The sequence below is a fragment of the Neocloeon triangulifer genome, unplaced genomic scaffold (genome assembly GCF_031216515.1).
Source record: "Neocloeon triangulifer isolate White Clay Creek 2 clone unplaced genomic scaffold, ASM3121651v1 ptg000002l, whole genome shotgun sequence".
In the NCBI taxonomy this organism is placed as follows: domain Eukaryota; kingdom Metazoa; phylum Arthropoda; class Insecta; order Ephemeroptera; family Baetidae; genus Neocloeon; species Neocloeon triangulifer.
In genome coordinates this window covers 1,061,836-1,086,957 of record NW_026775545.1, presented here as the reverse complement: position 1 = coordinate 1,086,957, position 25,122 = coordinate 1,061,836, and the positions used below count along the sequence as shown (strand labels likewise).

Below are 25,122 nucleotides of genomic sequence, written 5' to 3'. Positions count from 1 at the left end.
TAAACGAACAATATAAACTTCCTGATTTTAGAGGGAATGAAAAAAGGAAAATTAATTTTGCACAAAAAAATATATAATTCTGCATTTTTTAATTAAAAATAAGCCAGCAGAGTTTGAATCAAGTGTTTCATGAAGTTTATTCTGGCCACTTGTAGATCAACAGATATTTCTTGATATACTTTTAAATAAAAAAAAAATTAATAATGACGTTCACTTTGTAAAAATGGAAATAACATAAATGGTTATAATTATAAAAAACTTTAAATTGATTTAATGCTTAAAAAATTAACAATATTTTTACTCGAATTAATAGTCTATGAAAAATAAAAATCATTTCTCAAACTTTTTGTTTTGTTTTATGTTTTTTTGCAATGTTTGAAAAAGTATCTGTGCGTATGGCGCGTATATTCATTCCAATTTCCTGTGTCAATCTTGCACACGTTTGGGGCCGGTCGGGAGAGCGCAGTGCAGACAACGCAAACAAATCGCGGTCCGCGCATGCAAACGCGTGTCTCTGATAAAACAAACGGCAAAAACAGCGAGGCTCATCTCGCAACACCCGATGATATGATTCGCAATCGGTTTGCGGCTTGTCGACTCATCAAAACGGACGCGGCAGGAAACGTGCGTGTCGCTGTCAGCGCGCGGCGAAAAAGAATCAAAACGCGCGACGCGCCGAGCTTTGATATGCGCGTCTGGCCGGAATATTTGCTCTTCATTTGCGAGAGAGAGAGACACGGAGTGACAACCCAATTATCGAGTGTTTGCCTGCGAAGCGAGCGCGCGTTATGTAATTCAATTAAGGAGCGCACCGGCCCAAATGTGTACACAAACTGCTGCCAAGCACTTGCTGGAAGTAACGCGAAAAATAATTATTGCCGGACGGGCCTCTCGTTTGGAAACAAGTGCCGATTATTATTAATTCAAACGGGTGCGCATCATCTTTCCGTCCCGCTGGGAATTAATCAAATGCTGTGTTTCATTCCAAGGCTCGCGAAAATGTGCAAAAGTTTTAACATTAAAAAAGCGTATAATTTCCTGTTTCATGCTATTCAGTATTCAACCCTTTAAAAAAAACCAAGGCGATACTAAATATTTTCAACAAAATTTGAGAGATAGTAAAAAATTTACAAAAAAAAGAAAGTATTGAGAGAAAAAAAATAAAAATAGAAATCGGGGCTATATAGTGTTATCTTACTGAAAAGGTTTATTCATCAGCTGACTTGTTTTCTTGTCCTCAGTTCAATCTAGAAACTAATAAAAAAAAAATTATTGATACTATATATTCGCTCAAAAATTAATTCTCAAAATAATAAACGTTTGAAACTTATGTTCAGATTCAAAGTCATGCAAGATAAAAAATTTTTATTTATATTATTTGAATTAATTGAAAAGCTTATTTTAAGCCTATTTGCTAAAAAAAAGCCACGGATATTTATATTTGAGCAGATATTTTCATCTTTAGTGAAAAAATGACTTTTCCGCAAGACAATTATTGAACGATCTATTATTATATCTCTCCTCTCTTAACACAATGAACTAAAAAAGAAGGTCACCAATACTTTTGTAGCAGTTGAGATGTATTCTAAATTGCGATTATTGATTACGTTGCTAACAAAATAAAATATATAAAATTTTAAAATTAAGAAAAAAAATACAGCCAGATTTGAGAAGATAAAATTAAACATTTGTATTATAATTAAATTGGAAAAATAAAAAAAATAGATAATTTAAATTAGGTATTTTTATCACTTTTATAATAATTAAAAAATAAATAAAATCGCATAGCAATACTTTAATTTTAAAATAAATAAAATGTTGTTCGTTTTAAAGATTTAGATCAATACTTGCAATACCAAATTTCTCCAATTTGTCCAATTTGTATTTTCCCTCTGAAAATTGAAAAAATAAACACGGCCTTACTCAATTTACAGATTAATTGCCTTTGTGTGGACGTCAAAAGGACACAGCCTGTAATCACTTGACGCGCGAGAAAGTGATTTACGAATTGCTAAAGGGTCTGGATTGAAAGTTGATTGACTGGACGGGCCTCTCGCGTGCGCGCAAATTGGATCGCGAAATTGTTTGTTTACAATCAATCACGGCGATTAATTTTCTGGCAGGGCAAAAAAAAACGCAACATTATTCCTCAACTTTCGTTGTTTATTTGAACGTTCAGATTGGAACAAATCACGGCTCGGATGGAGCCGGATGAGAAATGACCGCGACGAAAATGACACTGCCAGATTGGCGGTATAATTATTACAGGGCAGGATGTTGCCACGCGGCCTGATATTGGCTAGGTCTATGTTGGGCCATGTGTTACCGCTCTTTGTCTCTCTCTGCACTTTGCCTCTCATGCAAATGTTGCAGCAGCCGACGGCGACAAATTAATATTATATATTTGCGCAAACAGCGAGAGACAGACAATCTGCGGAACTAATTAAATCTGAATTATCACGTCGGCGGAGCCAGAGCGTTTTGGATTTTATTGAAAAACGAGCTGTCATGTGAAGTGAGTGTAAGGGGCGGGAAATTGAAAAGAGCTACTTATCTTTAGAAATTTACAGTAAATTGAGTTTAATTTGAAAGGGTTTCTGCATTTGACAGCAAATCCGAGCTGTAAATTCGTCTCTCTCGTCGTCGTCGTCGCTGCGAGAATATCTTGATTGAATAAGTAAGTAATGAATTAGCTGCTGCTGCTGACTGTCTGACTGAGAGGGCCTATTCAGCCCAGCCGTAACAAGCAGCAGTAATTAGCATCTGTGAAAAGAACTTTGATGCCAATTATTGCCTTATAATGAGATCTCCATATTCATAACATGCACGCACCCCGCATGCTTCACTCTCTTTCGCTCACAATCAGCACAAGCAGACTAATCAAGAGACTGTTTGTGCCGTCGATGTGTGGGTGCACTGTGTGTATTTACTGCCTCGCTCTTCACTCTCCGAGAAAGCAAGTAGTGACGGCAAATCGCGGCGCGCGCGCTAATTACCTAATTAAAAACTCCATTGATTGCCACTTGCCTCTCTCGCTCCGTTCGCCTATTCCAATAAGAGCATTTCAAAGAGAGCTCTGCCGGCAGACGTCATAAACTAAATTAGTTAGTGTACGTACTTGCGCCACTGAAAGACGGACAACTTAATTAGCAACTAGAAATCTCAGTAAGAGGTTTTAATTAAATCAACTTATATGTTACTAGTTATTTTATTAATCACATTTCTCAAGAAGTCACAGCCAAAAGAAAAACTATGTAACTAAATTTTATTTTATTAAAAAAAAATTTTGGTACGTACATAAATAATATGCTTAAACGTTGTCACTTTGAATTATATGAGTCTTGATATTTGGTACAATATAAAATTACTGCAAAAAATCAGAACATCTTATGGAAATAATTAAAGTGTGTTATTGAATTAAAGTTCAACAAAGATGAATATTTTGCAATTTTTAACAACATTAAAAAAACATAATTTATAAAAAAAAAAGCTTTTTAAGGCGTTGCTCGTCTTCTAATTTTTAGAAAATGTTTGTTTTGAGGGAAATTTTATAGAAAAAGGTTTACAATTACTGTCAGAAAATGATTGGGTTGAAATAAGTAGATTTTTTCTTAAACCCTAAAACAAAATTTAGCAACGTTGACATAATTAAAACTATAGGACACCCAACCTTTTATAGCAAAACTAACTACAATCGACGGCCGCGTTTTTACGCTTTTTAGTTTCTTCAGGCACGCCAGGTCACTAAAATCTTGACGAAAAACAAAAATCTCAATTTCTCTGCAGTTCTTCTTCTTATTATTTATATTCATTGTTCAATTGAAAAACAATTTGTTTGAAAGAAAGGAAAATTTTTTGACATAAAATCTCAATTGGCATAGATTAACCCCAATCTCGTGTAATAAACTAATTTTCAATCAAATTTCTCATGTCTTGTAGGAAATGAGCATGAAATAATATCAAACAATTTTTGGACGAATATTTAAATTTAAATTAGAAAAGTCTCCATAAGAACGTATCTTATTTTTTTTTTAATTTACGATAAATTTCTTGTTAATAATTTTCAATAATTAAATTTTCCAATTTTGCTGATGATGTTTTTGACAACCGTGAATTTGGTTGCAACATGGTTGACGGCACAACTTTTCAAATAGCATCTCGGCGCGGCGGCGTTGTTTCGCAAAATAACGTAATTAACGTCAGCAAGTGGAAACGCGATTAGCGCTCACGTCGGCAAGTATCAAGTGCAGGAGCGGTGATTTTTCTCGGAGCGTTCCATCGCAGGCAACCTTTTATCGCGAGAAGGTGCTCGCTCGGGGCTGGTAATATCCATTGACGTAGTTACACAAAGGTATGCGGCGGCGGTGGCATTATTATTATTACATGCAAGAAAAGGGATTTTACACGAACGGAGGAGAGAGAACGAGCGAGCGAGCGGTGAAAAGTTATGGCTGCAGAATGTTGTACTTTGCTTGATAAAGTTTGTCTTTCCTCGCACACATACACATACACATTCTCTGATACATGCATAATGGCAGGGGTATGTATATTATCAAGAGAGTATAAAGTCGCCCTCTTTTACATAAGAGGGTCTCTCCGAGTTAGAGGAGGCGGCGCCACTTATTCTTATAGACTGCTGCTTTTTCATTTCATTAGCACCCTCGTTGTTCCTCCGTCAGCCGTGTTTAACTTCAAAGTTGCCGCGCGCTCAACACAGTGGAATAAGTAATCAGCCTCCCACATTTTTCATTCAATCCCTGCCGTGCCGCCCTCTTCGCCGAAGGAAGTTGAGGCCAGGCAAAAATAATGCTCGGCGGGCGGGAGCGAACGAGGCTGCGCGACAACAGGTGGCCACTACTCGCAAAATTTTTTTCCTCCTTTAGTCTTTCGCCTTCTCGATGTGTGCTCAAGACGATGCTCGCTCTCTCGTCGGCCCGCTTCCCTTTCGAGCCTCAAAAAGTGCCAAAAAATGAACGGCAAACGATTTAAAGAGAGATGTGAAGTGGCGTGTTCCTTTCTAAGAGACCACTCCAAATGACCACTTTAAAGCTGACCTGAAAGTTATTTTGAACTTTTTTTAAAAATATCATCATTTATATGGTTAAATAAAGACAATAGCACATGTTTAATGTGGAGTAAAAAAATCTTTTTTTGTACTTGTTTTTTTTTTTCTTTTTTTAAAAAGTGGCAACAAATTTTTCCTTTTAATAAAACTAATAATATCAACTAGCAATGCCTTCATTTCATTTTGAATTTTAATTTCTTTAAATCAATTACATAATTATTTTGAATGTAAATCTTTTGTGTAAAAAAAATGCTCACAGGTATTGTTAGCTCTCCCTCTATTGGTATGCAACTTGCCACGCATAGCTGTTTGACATGTTGCATAAACTATATATTTTGTAAATAGCTCAAATCTAATGATGGATGATGGACGAATTTAAATATTTAATTTAAATGTGTTAATTCTTCAAATTTTTTATCTTCTAGTCAGGAATCTGCAATCTGAGAGCCAAATTGGCAATAATTCATATTAATTTATTTCAAAATACGGGAAAAATTCCTATCAATGAAATTATATTTAATCAAAATCATCAAAATCTTAAATGAATTAATCTATGAGAAAATATTTTTTTTAACAGATCGGATCAAACTGAAACCTTTTGAAGGGGCACGCTTTAATGGTCTCGCAAACTAGAAACTAAAACATTGCACGCTTTCATCACAAGCAACTCTACCGTCCAGCAATGTGAATAATGAATTATTTTGAGGTTGTTGAACGTTAAAGGCATAGATAGCGGGAGTTGCAAAGTAGCATTGGTGGGCAGAGGTCACGAGAGAGAAACTCGTCCTTTTCCACTGCACACATTAGAATACATTTTGTTGTGCTCTGAAATTCTGCGGCTGGAATTCGGCTCCTTTGAGTGACCGAAAGCCATTTGGCGTTGAATGCCGGCCAGGGTTGTTGTGCGGCAAAGAAGAAGAAGGAGATAGCGTGACCAGCCGGCTCATGCATGCATGGAATAATCAGCTCTCGTCCGGCCGGCGGACACCAGAGTTAAACTGGCCTCATTAGCACATGGCTCGTCTTTCTGCGGTTCCGCCTCATCTTTAATGCAACTTGCCTTCGAGACAGGCTTTGCCAGGCCCAGACTTATTTTGCAAATTCCACCGAGCTGCAACAACTTCCGTGTGCCTCTGTCATTTGCATTGGCCGAGCAGGTCACCCTATTCTGCGGTTTTGCTGCTAATTCACAAACTGAAAGTTCTCAGAAGTCAATCTAAATAAATCATTTTGAATTACAGCTTAATCGGAATTTAATTCAAGTATAGATTTTTTTAAACTCAAACAGCGAGTCTCAAATGGAAGATTTAAAGCCGATTTTTAGATCATTAAAAAATTCAAATTCCCACAGCCTTGTCTTGGGGGAGCACTTTGTTTTAAAAAGAAAAAAAACATTAGCCTTAAGAAATTTACTAGTTTTATTCATTGGCACAAAGGTACATAATAAAAAGAGTCAACCGTCAAAAAGTATTGATACTATTTTTTACTGACTTTTGTGCACAAGTAGAAAGCATGAAATAAGAAAACTATAATTATATAAAACTGACAATGATAGTGGCAACCTCAAAAAATATTTTTCTGATGCAACAAAATACGCAAAATATAAACCGTATGTTAAGATAATACTATAAAATCCTTTTCATGTTCAACTTACTTAAAAATTTCCCCAAAATTGAAAAATATTTCAAAAATTTGTTTTAAGATCAGAATAATCTGAACAATTATTTGAGACTGTTAACTTATAAAAGCTGCAAGCTATAAAAATTGTAATGTTTTTTTCAAAAGTCAACCCTTAAAAATTGAAAATTATACACCTTTTTAAGGTTCTCATGTTTAAATAAAGGTGTGTGTTATTGATCCTGCTTAAAATGCAAATAAAGAGGAAGAAGCGCTTCTGGCTGCCTGCTGAATCAGTTCTTGATTTCTTCAGCTACACTCAATCATTGATTCTTATGTATTCAGTGCCTTGAGCCTCATTCATGAAGAAATTGAGCCATATGAACTGAAAATTTTTTATAATCAATGTCGAGATTGAAGTGTAAAAACAGGTTGTTTTTCATACCTGTATAACTGCAGTTATGAGCGAAAAACATGCAGCTGCATTTACCATGGTGGTCAAGAAAGATCGTAAAATTGTATAACATCCCTCATGGTAGAAACCATCGTCCCCGCAATCCTTTTCATTGACCTTGCATTTACAAGAGTCGGGGTAGCCTTTCATCTCAGGTCTCAGCGTTGACCAATCTAAGTACGAACTAGTTCCGCAGCAGTGGTACTAAAATCAATATGTTTGTATTTTTTATTATATTATTTCTGAAAGTTTTTCCCCCACAATTTATATATCAGTATTACAAAGACTGTAGTTGTCCTTTAATTTTGTTAAAGTGTTGCACTGCTGCTGCAGAAATTTTGATTAAAAAAAAAATGAACAAATTAACTATAAAACGTTTTAAATAATAGAAGTCTTTATATTTGCAATTATTTTTAGGAAAGTAAACTTTTATAAATTTTTGATAATTCACATTTGGATGTTTTAAACAATTTTAAGGTGTATTCAACAAATATTTGATGAAATTTAAGCCTCTTGAGATGTAAATTCATTGAAAATAAATAATAATTATTAATTAATATTGTGAATAAAAAAAACTTACATTGATTTGCATTTCGTCCCAAGCAACTGTGGCTCGCAAATCGCCATTATCAACTCCATGAACAAAATAATTCTTTGCTGCTGCGTTCATTTTTGCCAGAACTACAGTTGAGAAGTATTCTTTGAAGGCGAAGGAGCAAATGCTTCCAGCCAGTTGAAGAGTAATAATCAGAAACAGAAGCGTGGCGTACTAAGAAATATAAAACAAAACTAAGGCTTTAGTTATGATTTCATAAAATATGTAAAAATATACTAACCGCCTTTATCATCCAAATAGTCATTTTTTTCAAACCGCAATAGCCAAGAAGTGAAACAAACATGAACAAACATCCCGCAGTGACCAAAATTATTGCTCCAATACTGGTCTTATAATTCGAGAGGTTTAATAGTGTTGAAAATTAATTTATTTTAGTTTACTTGGTGAGAGTAGAAATAATCCAGTTTAACAACGTTTATCAAAATAATTGACGCAAAAGTTGAACTAGCCAGTGCTCCAATCTAGAGATGAGGACCAAATTAATTTAAATTTTGTCACGTACGCGCGGACTGGAGTGAAATAATAAGTTACCGAGAATAAACCGATGAGGACAAATCCGAGGTTTTGGCTGAAGTTGGGTAAGGGTGTCCCTATGCAGTCCATCAGTTGACAGGTCATTTTTCTCTCGTATTGATAGTACTGATAGATAGTGCATGCACACTGACAATTGTAAAGTATGACTAGCAGATGACTGCAAGAAGTCTTGTTATTCTGTATGAATTAATCTTAACTCTGTACTCTGTATAACTCTTAACTCATTATCTCGACTTTATGTAACAATGGTGATAGACTTTGAAAAAGTCTAAGTTATTACTTAAACTTTTTTTACTCATAGCAATCTGTATCCGATATTGATTATTTCCTTGAACATAAAATGCCAAGTAAAATCGTTAACTAATTAATTTTAAATTAAATGGATATTTGTAGTTGAAAAACTCTAATCATTTGTGATCCAGAATCCAGATTAACGTTAATTGAAAAAAATATTAGATCTCTACAAAATGCATATAAAATCTGAAAGAAAAGCAAATTTGTGGATGCAAAAGGATGGAAAATCGGGAAATCGTAGATCACAGGCCATGTTCACCTTTGACGAACTCGTGATTTTTTGACGCAATATTTAAGTTTGTACCTTATATTTTTACGTGAGAGTTAATTGATGTAAAAATATGAAAAGATTGCATAACTTCAGTATAAAAAACATCCTAGCTTCGTAATAATGTTAACATTAAACTTAATCTTTAATCTAATTTATATTTTAATTTTTCAACTGGCCACTGCGATTACAATAATTATGTGAATATTTGTTAAGGACTCCTTATTGACATACTCAAATCAAGTCCTTACAACAATATAAACAATTTTATTGGAAATTGAATAAAACATTGTTGAATAGACTTGTTTAGACTATGTCAATAAGGAGGTCTTAAATAAAAAGAAACAAATTGTTGGAAGAAAACTTTTCTTAGAAAAGTCACCAATATTTGAAACAAATTAACAGTTGCAGTAAAAAAGAAATCATCTGCCGCAACTGCCGTTTATTTGCAACAAACCGAAAAATCATTCTCACAAACGTTTTTCAGATTTTATGATGTACAATTTTTTTTATTATTATTTCAATCCCCAGAATTTTACAGTCAAATTATTCTTTCTGTTAACATTTGAATTACAACACAATATTTAAATGGCACTTACATTAGGAAAAGGGCAACAGTTAAAAGCATCCGCTTTGGTGCAATTTTATATGTAAAAAATAAAAATAAAACAGGTATAGCCAATAACCGGAGGGTGAGGGCAGAGGCTGGCGAAAAAAGAACACAGGAAAACTTTTAATCAGGACACGCAGGCGCGTGCTGTCAATTACCATCGACGTCATTACTCATCTCGCTGCAAAATAAATGAATAATTCCGCCTGCTGGGGATTTGATGGAAATAACTGTTATTTAAGTAATTAATTGGATTAGCGCGCGTTTATCTCTAGAGCCTCTCCGCTCTTTGCAAAAGTACCTGGCGCCGGCCGGCGGAAAAACAAATATTGCGCCAACGTAAATAATATCTAATTAAAAGAGACGCGCGCAAATACAGGGAGAGCGGACGGAATTCGACGAGAGGCACCAGTCGCGCCTCTGTGTGATTGATGTAACTTAATAGTGTCATGATGGAAATTAATTACAAGCGAATTGAACACAGAGAGAGCATCACGCTTGATTAGCCAATGCTTGCACTGCAAAAGCAAATAATGCTCTGCTGGCTGGCGGTGCTAAATATCGACGCTCATCCGACTCGCAAACTGCAAACACGCGAAACCGACCATTCCGCATCCATTCGACCGAATTTCGCTCAGTTGCAAATAAATAAAAAAAAAAGATGAAGTGTTTTTTTCATATATGGAAATATATAAAATCTTCTAATTTATATCAAAGGGAATTTATGGTTTAGCAAGATTGATCGAAATCCAAATAAATTAATTTTTTGTAAATTTTATTTATTTATTTTTAAATTTAATTATATATTCTGATCGTGGTCAAAATTTTTTAATATTTTTAATTTTTATGTTTTTACTGAATCATTGAACATGTCATCTAGAGTGCAAACAATGTACCATTAGGGACTTAATAAAATTTTAAAATAAAGTGAAATAATGCGTAAATAGATATAAAATAATGATTTCCAATAAATATGTAAATTGGGGATTTTGCAATTAAATTAAAATTTTGTTTGCTATATAATCATAGTTATTATTTTTTTTTTTTTAAATCTTTTGTTAGAATTGCCAAATAATGAGTGAATTTAATAAAGTACGTAATAGATATAATGGAATGATTGTATTCTAATAAAGAATAAAAAAATCGTGATTTTAAAATGAGATTACACCTGTGCATACATGGGTAATTTTGTAAATCCATTTTCTCTATAAAAAAATGTGGCTTTAAGGCTAAAATTTTTGCTTGAGAAAGTACAAGTTAAATTTTTTTATTTTCTATAAGCAAAGAAGATTCTAAAAAGCCTTTCTTCGCGTCTTTTTTTTTTGTTCTTCATTATATCATTTTGATAAAATAAAAAGGGGTAAAAATATTTAAATTAATTTATGTAAATCAAACTTATTTACTACTGCATTTTTCCAAAAAAAAACAGGATATTTCGATTGCGAATTGTACTAAAGATCAGTAATTAAAAATTCTATGAAAAATTCACATATATTTAAATAATTTAAACGTTCAAAATTTCACTGCATTCACAATATTAATTTAATTCAGTTTTAGTTTCTTTTATAGAGAGTTGATGCGCCTAAGTTAATGCGATCGGCTAAACGTCGGCTGGCGAGCGTAGCAGCTTAGGCTGGCAATTATTGTCCTAGTCGTCGGTGACACAATACGCTGCGAAATTAATGACACACCACGCGCGCGTTGGCTGCGACGAGTTTGCAATAGACACACACACAGCGAGTTAACTGGCGGCATTAAGTAAGTCTGCGGCTCTCACTCGGCAGCGCAGCTTCGCCCGTGATTACATAAAGGCTTCAATCAAAGTTGTAAATCATTGTTACGTGTGTGACACGCTCGGATGTATTATGTGCCTTTCCTGCCTGCCAACCCGAGCAGCCCGTGTTTGTTCATTTTCATATAAGCAATTATGGTAATGGTGCGTCGCCGTTTAATTCCAAAACCGCCGGCATGTGTGGATAAGGGAAATACGGCAAAATCGAATGGATTCGCACACACGTGCATATTTTTGAATAGGAATAACGTATCAAGTTTACTTTTCTTTGAAAGGGAATATAAGGATTGTAAATTTTGTTACTTTATGAATATGGAATTTAAATTTTCAGGAGCACACGTTGCTGAAACATAGAGAATTACTTATTTTCCTTAAATTATAATAGCGTGATTTCCTAATTACAAGATTTACTTGAGATGTTAGATTTCGAAGAAATTAAAGAAGATGGTAATTTTTAAGAGTATTGGAAGCAGAATTTGTGTGATGAATCTATTTAACTAGCTTTTAGCTCTTTGTATTTTTATTTATTTATTTTTTTTTTTGCTTATTTAATTATTTAGTTTCAAATTTTTTAATAAAATTAAGAGGCAATTAAATTAAGCAGGTAAAAACTTTTCAAGATTTTTCCATTATTATTAGGCAATCTTATGAAAAAGTTTTGTTGCAAAATATTAAAATACAATTCTTATTACACCGCTTTGTTCTTTATTATTTTCTATAATAAATATATTACTTTAAATTTTTATTTAATTATATTATTATTTTAAATAATTAAGAATAATAATGTACTTCTTTGTTTTACACAAACACAAAATAATGTTATTTGAAAAGATAGTTTGTCTCACTCAGGAAAATTGTTCAAATTAAGAAAGAAAATGAGATTAAATTTATAAATTTGCAAGCAAAGCACATCATTCACATGAGTAAAATTAATTTAAATGGAAAAAATCTCCTGGGGGATGTCGTTTCTTGCGTACAATTTGTAGCCGATAAAAATAAATTTAAGTAGATGAGAACGTTGAACTTTTAATAGGCATAATTTTTACAGGAAGTTTCATATTTATTATTCAAAATTTTATCTCTTCATAATTTCAAAGAGTTATAAAGAAAGTGATCATAAATTTAAAAACTCAGCAGTGCAGAATTACTGAATTAGTCCCTTGTTGGAAAGACGCGCGTCTCTCTCGATGGAAAAATTCTCACGTTACTTAAAATTTGCATAATGGGCTGCTGATAACGGATTCCGGCGTGCGCCGCGATATGAAAGGCTGGCTGCCTGCCTGCCAAGGGGTTAAATTGGATGATGAATCTTTAAGCTAATTAATAAAAGATGCGGCTGTATGCTAATGTGGAGATGTGTATCCAGGCAGTGAGTGGGAGCTTTTTGATTTAAGCCGCGGGCGAAGGCGAGAGAAAGAGGCGAGACGACGGAGAAGAAGAACGCCTTGGGAAAGAAAGGGTTAAAAAGAGAGGGTTGCAGCTGCCGAGAAAGAGATGGAGGAAAAACACACAGCCTATCTGCCGCGGATCTTGAACGAGTGGATTGTCGCGCGGGAATCTGCTGTCATCTCAATGAATTTCAAGAGGCGGCAATCCGAGCGAGTGAACTCACTCAGTCTCGACGAGAGACGCTTTAAAGGCTTTAATCTGACGCCCCGCGCTGGATAATAATTCATTTATAATCATGACGCGTCATCTCACTCCGGAGAGGAAGCGAGAAATTTCACAATTTACTTATCACTCTTTGCAAAACCACCAAAACGTAATGTAATTTGACTCTTCTTAAAATTAAAATATTTTCTTCGTAAATCATTAAAAAAATATTCTGTTTGTTCAATTAAGTAGGAGTGAGTTCGGCCAAATTTATGATAAATATGACAATTTAAACAATCAATACAAAAAAAGTATACAATTTTTTGACTGATGAACCTTATTGTTAGCTCTGATTTCCGCTCCTTTTTTTATTCAAATTGGGATTTGTCTAGGTTATTTTTGTGAAATCTTGAAAAAAATTTATTAAATTCCAAGACTTAAAAAAAATGCTCAAATTCCATAGCCTGGCTGTAATATCTGGAAAATAAATAAAATTTGATTTTCTTTTATTACTATCTGAAAGTTAAAACTTTTTATTCCATAACAAAGAGGAATTGAAATAAATTAATTTTGATCATAATTCATGTTTTGAGAATAATATTGTTTGTTTCACAAGTTTTGTATCCTCAACTTCAACACGTAGATTTTTTAAGTTACTTCCTTTGGATCAAATCAATTGAGTGCAATTCCAAATATTTTTCACCCTTTGAACATGCAACTTTTGAAATTCCAAGTCAATTTAGGTTTTTTCAATAAAATTAATTAAATTCTTATTAATTGTTAGTGCGATCATCCCGTAATGAATATTTGAGTTACTATCAAGTGCATACTTGGTTCAAGTACGCCATGTTTGCAATTAATTGCTCGTGAAAGATTTTAATTGATACTAATGCCTTTGCTCTATGCCGGCGCCTATAATGGTCCATAGCAGTCCATGGAGCAATTAAGCGATGAAAAATTATATTACACCGCAGTAACGGGCATCATTTTGATTATTGCCTCACCCATACAATTAATTAGACGAGGCGCACCATTTACCTAGAGTGCCACATAATATCGAATTACATTCACGGTTATATTGCCCCTGATAATTATATTGAGCATTCCTGTGTGCTGCTGGCCTGGCGAAATCTAATCGCTGCAGTTATTGCTTCTTCCAAAATGCTCTCAATATAATAGCCAAGTGTTTCACTCATAATCAGTTGTTTGTTATAATTGATAGATAATTTTTTTTTAAATATTGAGCAGCGTCCTTGAATCAAAAGTACTGATTATCTAAAAGAAAAATGCGCATTTGATTTTTCAGATTACCACTTTCAATTATAATAAAACTTTTTCAGGCAAACTCTTAATATAATTGAGTAAAATACAGATAAATACAAAAATAGATGAATTTTATAAGTAACAAAAATGAATTAAAGTTTTTATAATTTATGGCTGGATATTGCATGGCTTTTTAGTCTTCTCACAATCAACACATGACTAATAATTTAAATTATATCTAAAAATGTTGAATTCAACACTTCCTGTTTTTCTTCTCCCTCTTATTACAATGATCGATACATGTTACAGGCAAATTTGTGATTTCTGTTGTTCTTCAGACTGATTTATAACTTAGTGGGTTTCTCACAATTAGAGCATTTTTTTTTTCCGACGTATTTACGTTAATAAAATAAAATGCAAAAATATTTACTTTAAATTGTAATAGAACAAGCACTATAACAATGAAAATCAGAAAATGTATATAAAAGAGATTGTGGAATCATTTGTATTTTGAATTTAGTACTTTGGTTATTTTTTAGGTATATTTCGCATCACAAATATTTATCAGATATTTTAGAAATCAAGACAATTAAAATTAATTAAAAATGGTGGCAACTGCATTAGCATGCTCTTTTCTTTGGTCGCTTTTCTTCATCAAATCCGGCACGAAAGGGCAAAAAAAATGAGCAAAACGGTGAAAATGTACACGAACTTGTTCGTTTTAATTACTCGTATCCTGCATTAGCGCGCGGGACAAAAATTGCACGCTCGCGTCGCTCAGGAGGGAGGGAAGAAAACGCGAGCGAGCATCTTTCTCGCATCAGATGAAGCACAGCGAGCACTCATGTTAATTAAGGCTGTTAATTAATTTTGCCATGTTGTTCCCCTTAAGGTGTTACACGCGGCGTGTAATTTTAATTACACTCGCCTTGCACAGCACAAGCGGCAGTTAGTTGTCGGCGTTTCGTGAGCCGATTGTAATTTTCCTGCTCGGCACAAAAGCGCCGCTTTTTTCGGACCAAGACGCGAGAGTGAACAAGGCACTCGGCTAAATTAGATTGTTATATACCGAATTTATGTCTCTTCGGTGGATAATAATATGAGGCTCTACAAGGAACAGATGAGAAGCACATTGCTAATATTAAGAATTCATCTTCAAAATTATGCAGTATAATTTTTAAGAAAACTATTAATATGAATGCAGTGCGGTTGATTAATTTTAACAAATGTTTCATTTAATTGACATGATTTTCTCTAAAATATAATATTAAATTAACGCATTAAACACAGGCCTTTCAATTATCAATACTTCTAGTGCACATCAATGACAATTTTTATCATATTTTTCAATATTATAAAATATATAAATTGCTTCTTAATTTTATATAATTGAAATAAATTAAGCTTAAAAAATGTAAATTAAATAATTTAGTTTTTAGTTGTTGTTGTTAACACTCTCTGTATTATTCCCATGAGAAATAAGTGTGTAGCGACACACGTCCCTCAACAGCAACTACTGCAAGTTGTGAGTCTAATTAAATTGAATTTCGAAAGTGCCGCGAACGTGTGTGCGCGTCTTTCTTGCCACACACGCGATGCGACGTGCGTGCCTCGGATCCCCAGCCACGGAGAGCAGCGCGCAAGTGAAGAGCGCAGAGTGCAGGAATGCCTTTGAGGAGGCGAATTATTGTTATTAAAAGAGCGCTGCAAAAATCCGCAGGAACGCGAGCGAGTGCCAAGGAGGCAGTTAGTTCATCTTGTATCTTGCGTTTCACAAAGGGTTGTGACATTAGAGAATTTCAGACGCGAGCAGGAAAATCAAAACACGCGCGGCGCCGGGTAATGAAAAGCGCCTTTAAAACACACACAGGCCCTTATTAATTTAATCAGCTTGTGAAAAACTAACTCCCCCTTTTCGCAACTCTCATCTCCTCCTTTTACACGTGAAACGTTAATTAAAATTGTTAGCGAAATTAATTTTCTCTCATTTTAATAAATATTTCTCTCGTCGGCACCTCTGTGCTGAAACGAAAGTTACTCTCTCTCTCTCTCCTCTGCTGCTTATTTTATTAAAATTACTCTCGTGATTAGCATTCTTCGCAGAGCGGCGGCGGCGGATATAATCATCATTTCAAACGGGTGGTGCGGCATTAATTAAAAATGGACACCGCCTCCGGCGGATGCTGCGCTTTAATTTGCAATTATTGTATTAAAACGCGTGCTCTCCGCTCCGGTTTTTCCGCGCCGAGGATGAAATTATTTGTGTTTGTTTGCCTGCCAGAGATTTTAATTTCATTACATTTGCGACTCGCGTTTCCGAGTTGGACGCGAGCGGATGAAACGCTGGAATGTCAGAATTCTTCCACATTAATTAAATTTCTAACCAATGCATTATAATTATCATGATTATTAAAACTTTCCTATTATGCTTTTACAAAAATAAATGAAATTAGAATTTTTTTAAACCTCCAAATTTTTACTTTGAATTATAATTTATATTAATTTGCTGAGTAAATTTAGACTAGGCTAGAGATCTTGACCGTTTTAATTCAATTAAGATGAAAACAATTTCAAATAAATATAAGTCTATTTTGGTATTAATCTTTTTTCTTGACTTTTTTTTACAAGGGACATTTATATTGATAATTGATCAATTTTGCCAATTTGTTTATAACAACAATTTTGACAAAAACTTCAATTATTTTTTATAAATTTAATTGTTGTATCCATGTTGTTTAGGAAAATTTCACCTACAGTGATTAATTTTGAACACATACATCTGGACTGACCATATTAAAAAATCTTCAAATATTATAATTTTCTTCTTAATTTTTATTTTCCTCTTCTATAATTAATTTTGGTTACATCATGTTATTTAATTAAAAACAATATTTAATAAAGCTTAATTTTTATTTGATTTTATGTTAATGCTTTTCAGTACACAAGTGAAATACTATCATTGCTTGTCATAATTTTTTCCAAAACGTGAATACCTCTATTCGCATACAATTGTTTCATACGCCATACTTGTGTTATATTTTCTCACTTTGAGAGCTGGTCGTTGTCTGAAGAGGAGAGAAAAAAAGTAGCAGTTGTTGGCATGCCGAATCAGCAGCAAACTTTTATTGAGATTGCTCTAGTTAGGAAAACTGCTGCTTCGTCTCTCTCGCCACACTTTATAAGAAATATTGTTCATTTTCTTAAGTACCGCCTCAGCCACCGGGCGCCGGCTCTGCTGCTAATGTATATTAGACAACAGCACGATGAATGGCCGAGGCAATAAAATAATCCCAACGACTTCAATACCACGCGGCGAGCCCAATAAATTATTTAAGCCGGCCTGTCTAATCAATTGCAAAAAGCGCCGCTTTTCTCCTCTGCTCTTTCTCTTCGCCGGATTACCGTCCGACGAAAAACTCCTTGCCAAATTCGCAGCCGGTAAACACGGCAGAGCCACGAGTGGATAAGAAACGGACATAAATCTCCACCACCGCCACGGGGATTACTTCATTTACATCAAAATATTTGCGGTTTTTTGCACTTCGGTTTGAAGAAAAGAAGCACTTTAATAATTAAAGAAAGAGATTTGAGAGCTTCTTGCTTGTTCAGAGAGCTTAAAAAGGAGAGAAAGGAAAATAATTTTTGTTAAAAATATGTCTCCTACCTTTTGCTGGAAATAATTCTCGGAATGATCCATTCTTCTCAAAACTAAATTGATCTAAAACTGAAAATTAAAGACAATTTAATTTACAATTATGTATGCGACATTTTACTTTTGATACTCACAAACTCACTGGAACACATTTGGCCTGTGAAAATTAACAAAAGTTCACGCACTGAAAGTGGCACCTTTAATATGCTAGCAAGAAGAATTTTAAAATTTGAAATCGTTCTGTACCAATTAAGAATTCAATCACACGACATAAACATAAACTACACTACACCCCGCTACGCCCATTTAACTTCTCCCTCATCGTTTGACTCCCCACTCTTTCCTTCTCCTCCTTCCCCTATCCTGTTGGATCATATTACATAAATGGTCAGTGTTCAGTAAGGAGTGTAAAATAATTAGGAGGGGCGAAGGGGTGGGACTGTCTAGGTGACCTTGGGCCCAGTTCTATCTTTTAACATTGAGCTGGGCCATAAGGCCCATAAGCCACCTCCTCTTCGCCTCTCCTATCCTATTTTACACTCCTTAGTGTTCAGTGTTGTTTACTTTCTCCACCTCGCCTCGTGTTCTTGCAAATCACCAAAATTTTTGTACTTTTCTCGTGAATATCAAGCTTATCATAAACTTAACAAAGTGTCAGAACTAAACGTCAGAAGAAAACACCGAAAAGGAGACAGAAGAGGACACACAAAATATCTCGTCTAGTGGAATTATGTAAGTTAACTTGTGTTCCCTTTTTTATTTATATTGAAGCAAAACCTCACATTTTGCTCATCTTTCTAGCCAGTACATTAAATTGGGTACGGATTTTTCAAGCTTCTGAGAAAGATTTTTACCCACGATCCCAATGAATAGTTTAAAAATGTTGAAAAAAAATTGGCCTGCTAATTCCAAACGTCAAAATTTACTGAAAAAAAGGACTTTTATTTTCTTTTGATGGACAATAACTTTTATATCCTTCTAAATAATCCTTAACTACATTTTATTCCAAAGAGTTGAATTATCATGCCGCCTAGAGTGTAAACGAATTTTTTGATCGTTCATTCTAATATTTTTATCCCAGGCTAGGGAACAGAATCTTAAAAAATACTTAAATTTCACATTAAAATTTTTTCTTTCGCCATTCTAAAAATTACTGTTAATGTTTAAATTCACAACTAAATAAAAAAAAAAAATGTATGCAGCATTGGAGTAACGTGCTCGGCTTTGCCTTGCTCACCAGCGGCCAGCCCCTTAAGCATAAAAACCATTTTATACGACAAGGAAAAAGCCCGAGTTCTTCACTTCAACAATTATTTCCTTTATTTATTTTGATAGAAATTTTGCATCGAAAAACTGTTTAAATATCTCTTTCAAACGCAGACCTGACAGCACAAACGATCCAAATCCAAAGCGATTGGGGGTGCGAGCGTTCCTTTGGTAATTAGAGGAACAAACAGCCGCATCAGCAGAGTGCGGCAGGGCGGGTGGGTGGCTGGTTATACCTCCCAGCACAGCACGGCGGTCGAGCAGGTTGCCTAGCGCCGAACGCCTCGGCAGCCGAGTCATTCATCTTGCTCTCCGGGAACAAAGCTATCAGTGCTGGGCGGTGTTCATTGAGGCCGTCACTCGAGAACATCACTCTTTAGCCGCTGACAGCCCGCAAAAAGTGAGATAATTTCATTATAAATTGACACGCTGTGTGTTTCTACCCAGCAGAAAAAAAGGAGGAAAATTTCCCTTTGTTTTCCAAATTGACATTTAAAAGATAATTTTCGAATTGAACACACAAGTAAAAATTGAAATTTTCAGTGGTGCGAAAACTGACTTTTATTGTCCACTTGTCAACTGATCAGATTGCAGGGTCGCTCTCTTTGTTTGGCGGGCAAAAGTCGTCGCTCTCTCTTTTTCTCGTCAACCGATTGCGATAAATCTTTCCGCGCGGCCACCCCCGCCAGCTCTCTTGTTAAAATTTATTAATTAATCCTGCCAACCGACACAATGGCTCGCCGCGTTCAACTCGACGCTTTTTTGCTTTCTCCGATGAATGGTGGTGCTAAAGATCTTGACAGCCTTTCTTTCGTTTTACATTTGTTTGCTGTTGTCGCTTTTAGCAATTTATTTCACGCCCTAAAAAGAGAGCAAAAAATAAGATCTTTGAAATGGGCAGAGAAAATAACCGTGAATTAAAGTATTAAAAAAAATTATTGAAAATAGAATATTTTTATAATATAATTTATTTTCATCAATAAAAATGGTACTTATCGGTACAAAACGCTACAAAATATTTATTATAATTCCCTTGACAAGCAGCCTCTGAAAGACTCGAGGCTCACTTCGCTTTTGACTTTTGACGCAAGTTAATATAATCAAATTTTATGAATATCTTTTACTCATATTCATTATTATTATTTTTTTTTTAAGAAGGAATGAACTATATTAAAGAAGAATAATATTGAAATCAAATCTTATAATGAGGTTTTTTTATGAAATAAATGATTATCTACAATTGCGTAACTGACACAAAAATCTATATATTTCAATTTAAGTAATTTAATGTATAAAATTAAAGTAGATTCCAAACTTTAATGCAACAAATTTTGTATGTTTGGAAACGGAACGCAGAAGTATGTTGGCAAAAATATCCTAGGCGGGTATAGGATGAGAATGGCGTAGCCGTATTATTAATGTGTTGGCCGCTGCTCACTCTCTCATATATCTAATTAAACATCACGCGCGCCGGCCCATTTAGGGGCGCCGGCTGAGGGTGGCCTGGAGCCAGAGTGGCCAGTTGGTTGCACTCCCAGCCCTTATCTGCCGGCTGGCTGGCTCTTCTCGTGTCGGTAATTAAGATGCTGATAGCGCTGATGAATATCTCCAGCACAGCAGCGGCCAGGTTATAAAACTATTATTATGGCAAGCGGCGCAGCCACGCCGGCCCGAGCTTTTGCCTGCTGGCGTGTAAATTATTGCGCGCACCATCTCGGCGTGCGGACGCAAACTTCGGGCAATATGCAAATCACGAAAATCCCACACCCCGTTTTATTGCTGAATTAGCAAAGTGCACGCCGCCGTTTGTCACACGTGCAGCATTAACTTTTGAGCCGACACCAAAGTTGCTCTCTCAACACAAGTGGTCGGCCAATTCTCGTCTGTGTTAACGAACCCGCAGAAAGTTGACAGACGCCAGTAAAAACTGTTAAATAATTTAAATATATTTAATTTTGATTAACTAAAAATTATTTAAAATATACTGATAGATAGTATTATAATAATTATTTGTTTAACAGATTTTTTTTTAAAATTTTTATGAAATTTTAAATTCTACATGTTAACAATTTTTTAATAATTGGAATTAATATTTAATACACTATATATTTATTGACTATTTGAAAATATATATTCAGAGCTTTGGTAATAAATTGGATTTATCAATGCGGTATATAAAATCGGTTTTCTTGTCATCTACATCTAATGATTAATTTCTGAATTCTGAATTCATAATTTTGGAAGTTGCTTCACATTGTGAGCGCTGATTGAATATCTTAATAAAATATTGAAAAAAAAATTACATAAAATGGATGGTAATTAAATTTTTGTTTTAAAATTATTTAAAAAAATATGCTGTATCAAAAGTTGTAGTTTTTTTTTCATAGAGTATTTCTATAATAGAGTATTTGATAATTACCCTGCATCAAACCCAATAAACATATCTTAAAACTAGTAAAGGTTACGAAACAAAGTTTCAACCCATACCAATATAGAAACTTGAGGGAAAACACGTCAAAAGTTCATCCCTTAGTTAGCGCTGTATAGCAAGAAAAATATATATATCGAGTCAAGTTCAATTAAACTTGCAAGTTTATCTGCGATTGCCACCAGCACACTCTCGGCCGTGGCCAATAAGAGCGAGCAATAATCAGCTTATGGATTTGATCTGGGCGCCGTTATTTAGCCGAGAGTGGCGGGCACGTCAGCTCGGTGGTTATCGCCACCTAAAAAACGCCCCCTTGCCAAAGTTCAGCGGGCGATGCTCGTTTTTCAAGTGCCACGGTCAGCGTCGAGAGAGAGCGAAAGCGCAACACAATAAATCCTTCATTAGTCTGCCGACCCGCATGAAATTGAAGATGAAGAGCTTCTCGCTGTTTTTGCCCAGAGAGTAAGGGAGTTCATTTTGATGTCTTGCAAAAACTTTCGTTTGCTGTAAACATCAATCTTTAGAATAGATTCGAAACGCTGATAAATTAAATTTGAATGCCATTTTTTAAGTTTTAATTATTCTGGTGATTGATTTTGTTTACAACCATCTCTATCCAAGTATTTGTATTGAAATGAGAAAAAAACCTGCACAAAAACAATGCATCATGGCTTGAACTCTTTAAATTTATGAAAAATTACCAATTTGAATTCATTAGATTTTTTCAGCAACATGTTTAATTAATTTATGCTCAATTTTATATTTGATTGAAGGACAATTTTAGCTTATTAATTTTCATAGATTTTTTTAATCCGTTTTGAAAGTATTTTTTTATTTATTATATTTTTCTGGCACCCTTTTAGTTATTATTATTTTCAATTTCAAAAGTCTGACCTATGGAGAAGTCTTTAACTCTCGTTTTGAGTTTTATTTTTGTGCAACGACGCGCTTCAAAAATAATTTTGCGCGGCCATGGCAAAATCTCTCTGGCCCGGTTAATTTGGCGGAAAGCGAATTTACGAAAGTCGTCAAGTTGGATTTGGAAGAGGGAAAAGGGGTTCGGCCGCGGGTGCGTGTGGAATTAAAAAGGCCAGGTGGAAAGAGAGGGCGCAGAGCTCTCGCTAGGCTCATTAGCCTAATTACCGCGGCTCGTTAAAAACAGACAATAATTATCCCCCGGAATGAATTGAAACGACAGCATTTTGCAGCAGCACTCGCTCGCTCACTCTCACAGTGGCATCCAACGCGGCGCTCGGCACTCATTAAGCGAGCCGCCGCGTACGCCGCATTAAAAACTTTTCACACTAATTATGCCCGTAATGACTCTGATGATATTCTACGTACAAATACATACGTGTGTGCGCCACCGAATGCACGACTGACTGAACTCTTGCCAACAATTATCGTCATTTATGCCGATTCCCGCAGCACACGCACAACTTTTGCCATTGTTGCGACGCAGAGTTGCAAAGTCGGCAAAAAACATTTGCCATATCTCGGTGGCCAACATCGTCGCAAAAAGTGGCCGTTTCGAGGAAAGGCAGACAATTTTCCTTCATAATGGGATCTAAAAATAAACCCACAGCACAGTTTTTTTTCTTTTCCTCTATTTATAAACTAATATTCTAAACTTCTGTTGAACTAAAAATGTTCAAAAGCTTAATTTATTCAAAGTGGTTCCTTTTCTGATTTAAAAAATATCACCATTTCATAGGAATCTAAATTTTTATATAATGATTTAAAGTAAATTATTTTTCATTACTTGATAAGGATAAAAATTAATGGGAAATAAAAAAACTGTATATCATAATATTCAATATTTACCCAGTAACATGGTTAAATTTTGCGTTTCAAAAGACACAACTTTTTACTTATATAAATATTGGTTTTGTTTATTTATTTGATGGCTTTGATGGCCTTTAACTTGACATTCTGTACCAATTTAAGAAACTGGAATAATGCTATTAAAAACTAAAAAAATTGATCATGAATTTTCTCTCAGATGAAAACTCAATCTATATATTTTTAGAAAAATATTTAACTGTTTAAATCTTTCTACTGGCCTAACTCCTCTGCGTATTTTATTCTCATTTAATTATTTAATTCCCCTGTTTAAAAAAATTACAACAATAATATTTTAATAATTAAAGAATCAAAATATATCTGAATTAGAGTTAACAATTCCACAATACAAATTTTGTTATTTCCCAGCAGCCTTTTGACTGCCAGGACAAGAGTTTTTGCAAGTATCAAACAAAACGGGTGGAAAATATCAGGTGCAAGGGGATTTATTGAATAAATCAAGCATTTCTCGCTACACCGATACACATACCTTTGTCAGCATGCAAACTCACAGGGCAGCGCAAATTTCAAAGCAACAAGCGAAACCGATATTGCAGGCGAAGAATGCGCGCAAAAATTACTAATGAATATGGAATTCCGATGAGATTCCGCGATGGAATTATTTGATACTCATGAAGTCGTCGATTGCGCGCTTTTGTTTTATTTGAAACCGGATATCGTTGACAAGGAGCGTTGTTTAAATATTGAATGTCCGCGCGCGCGTCGAATAATTATAAAAGAGCCAGAAAAATATAAAGCCGAGCTGCATGTTTGTGTTTTATTTAGAGCCGGTAAACGAGATTGATTTTCTGAAAGGGCTCCAACACACAAAACTGACGCGTAGGCAAACAAATCACTTCACGCATGAATTAGTAATTAGCAAACTTTTTTAATTAACCCGGCCCGAAAGGTTGTTCGCTCTCTCCGCCGCCCTTTTTTTGTTTTTATTTGGCGGCGCACCCGAGCGATATTCTATTGAAATCGGCCCCATTGATTTCGCTTAATTATAAATTATATACGCGGTGCCCATTCTTTTCAATCCGTAAACAAAGCGCCGGTCGATCCCCCTCTTTAATTCATCGCTCGCCGGGTGCAGATACACACATTATAATTTATTTATTTATAATGCGAGCGCGACATTCATATTTATGAGCGGGTCATTGGAATAAAATGTTTATTCATATCTCAAACGTTTTGAAAGCCGCGGCCGGGCCTCTCAAAAGGAATTGTAAATTTCATTTGCGTGCTCCTCTCTATTTCAGGAAGGTGTTGTTTGTTTGCGCTCTCAGCCTGCTGGAGGATATTTCCATATTTTTTCCATCACCGCCGCTAACGACCCGCCCGCCACCGCTTAATGTATATGCATGCCTCGCGCCGACAATTATGAGTCGCGCAAGCACTCGTGTATTTTTCCAACCAAATGATGAAAAACGCCTACCGACATTGAATTAAATTATACACTTGATTAATTCTGCGTGCAAAACTCCATTACACATACACACGTTTAATTTGAATATTTACTTCGCGTGCATATACCATGGTCAGCAGTCGTTTCCAATTGTTCATTTTTTTCATTTATAATATTTTAAAGCCACTTTTAATCGCTGCATTAATAAAAATTGAATTTTTGAAAAATTTCCCTTTCGTTAGTAGAAAAAAATATGCATTAAATTTGTGAAAAAAATTATGATGTTATAACTTTTTATTATTATTGTTGTTTATTTGTCCAAATTGTTACATCACATTGTTTAAAATTTGGACAAATAAATAACAATATAATAATAAAAAGTTATAACAACATAGAATGATTTCTGATACAGTTTAAGAT

The 25,122-nt window shown here is 34.8% G+C and overlaps 2 protein-coding genes across 5 annotated transcripts in view; one reads left to right on the top strand and one right to left on the bottom strand.

Moving 5' to 3' along the window:
• Positions 1–25,122, top strand: part of LOC132204167 (LIM domain only protein 3-like) — a 155,209-nt gene that overhangs the window by 60,592 nt on the left and 69,495 nt on the right. Inside the window, exon 1 of one of the 4 annotated variants that reach the window (XM_059632507.1) lies at positions 18,362–18,490. The exons of the other annotated variants lie outside the window; for them this stretch is intronic. The gene's annotated coding sequence lies outside the window, so the exon portion shown is untranslated. Of the gene's footprint in view, positions 1–18,361; positions 18,491–25,122 lie in introns of those variants that run through there. 4 annotated transcript variants of the gene reach the window in all.
• Positions 6,474–8,498, bottom strand: LOC132205042 (tetraspanin-6-like). The gene is made up of 6 exons (XM_059633869.1): positions 8,284–8,498; positions 8,133–8,213; positions 7,973–8,080; positions 7,717–7,905; positions 7,128–7,340; positions 6,474–7,067 (listed from the first exon to the last, which is right to left on the bottom strand). The coding sequence occupies exons 1-6, from the start codon at positions 8,368–8,370 to the stop codon at positions 7,002–7,004; spliced, it is 744 nt and encodes a 247-aa protein (XP_059489852.1). The 5' UTR covers positions 8,371–8,498; the 3' UTR covers positions 6,474–7,001.

Excerpts from the sequence above, each read along its gene's own strand:
- LOC132205042 (XM_059633869.1), bottom strand. The coding sequence starts at position 8,370 with ATGACCTGTCAACTGATGGACTGCATAGGGACACCCTTACCCAACTTC. Across the intron at positions 8,214-8,283 it reads TCCTCATCGGTTTATTCTCG|ATTGGAGCACTGGCTAGTTC; the intron begins GTAACTTATTAT and ends CCTCATCTCTAG. Across the intron at positions 7,906-7,972 it reads CTATTTGGATGATAAAGGCG|TACGCCACGCTTCTGTTTCT; the intron begins GTTAGTATATTT and ends TATATTTCTTAG.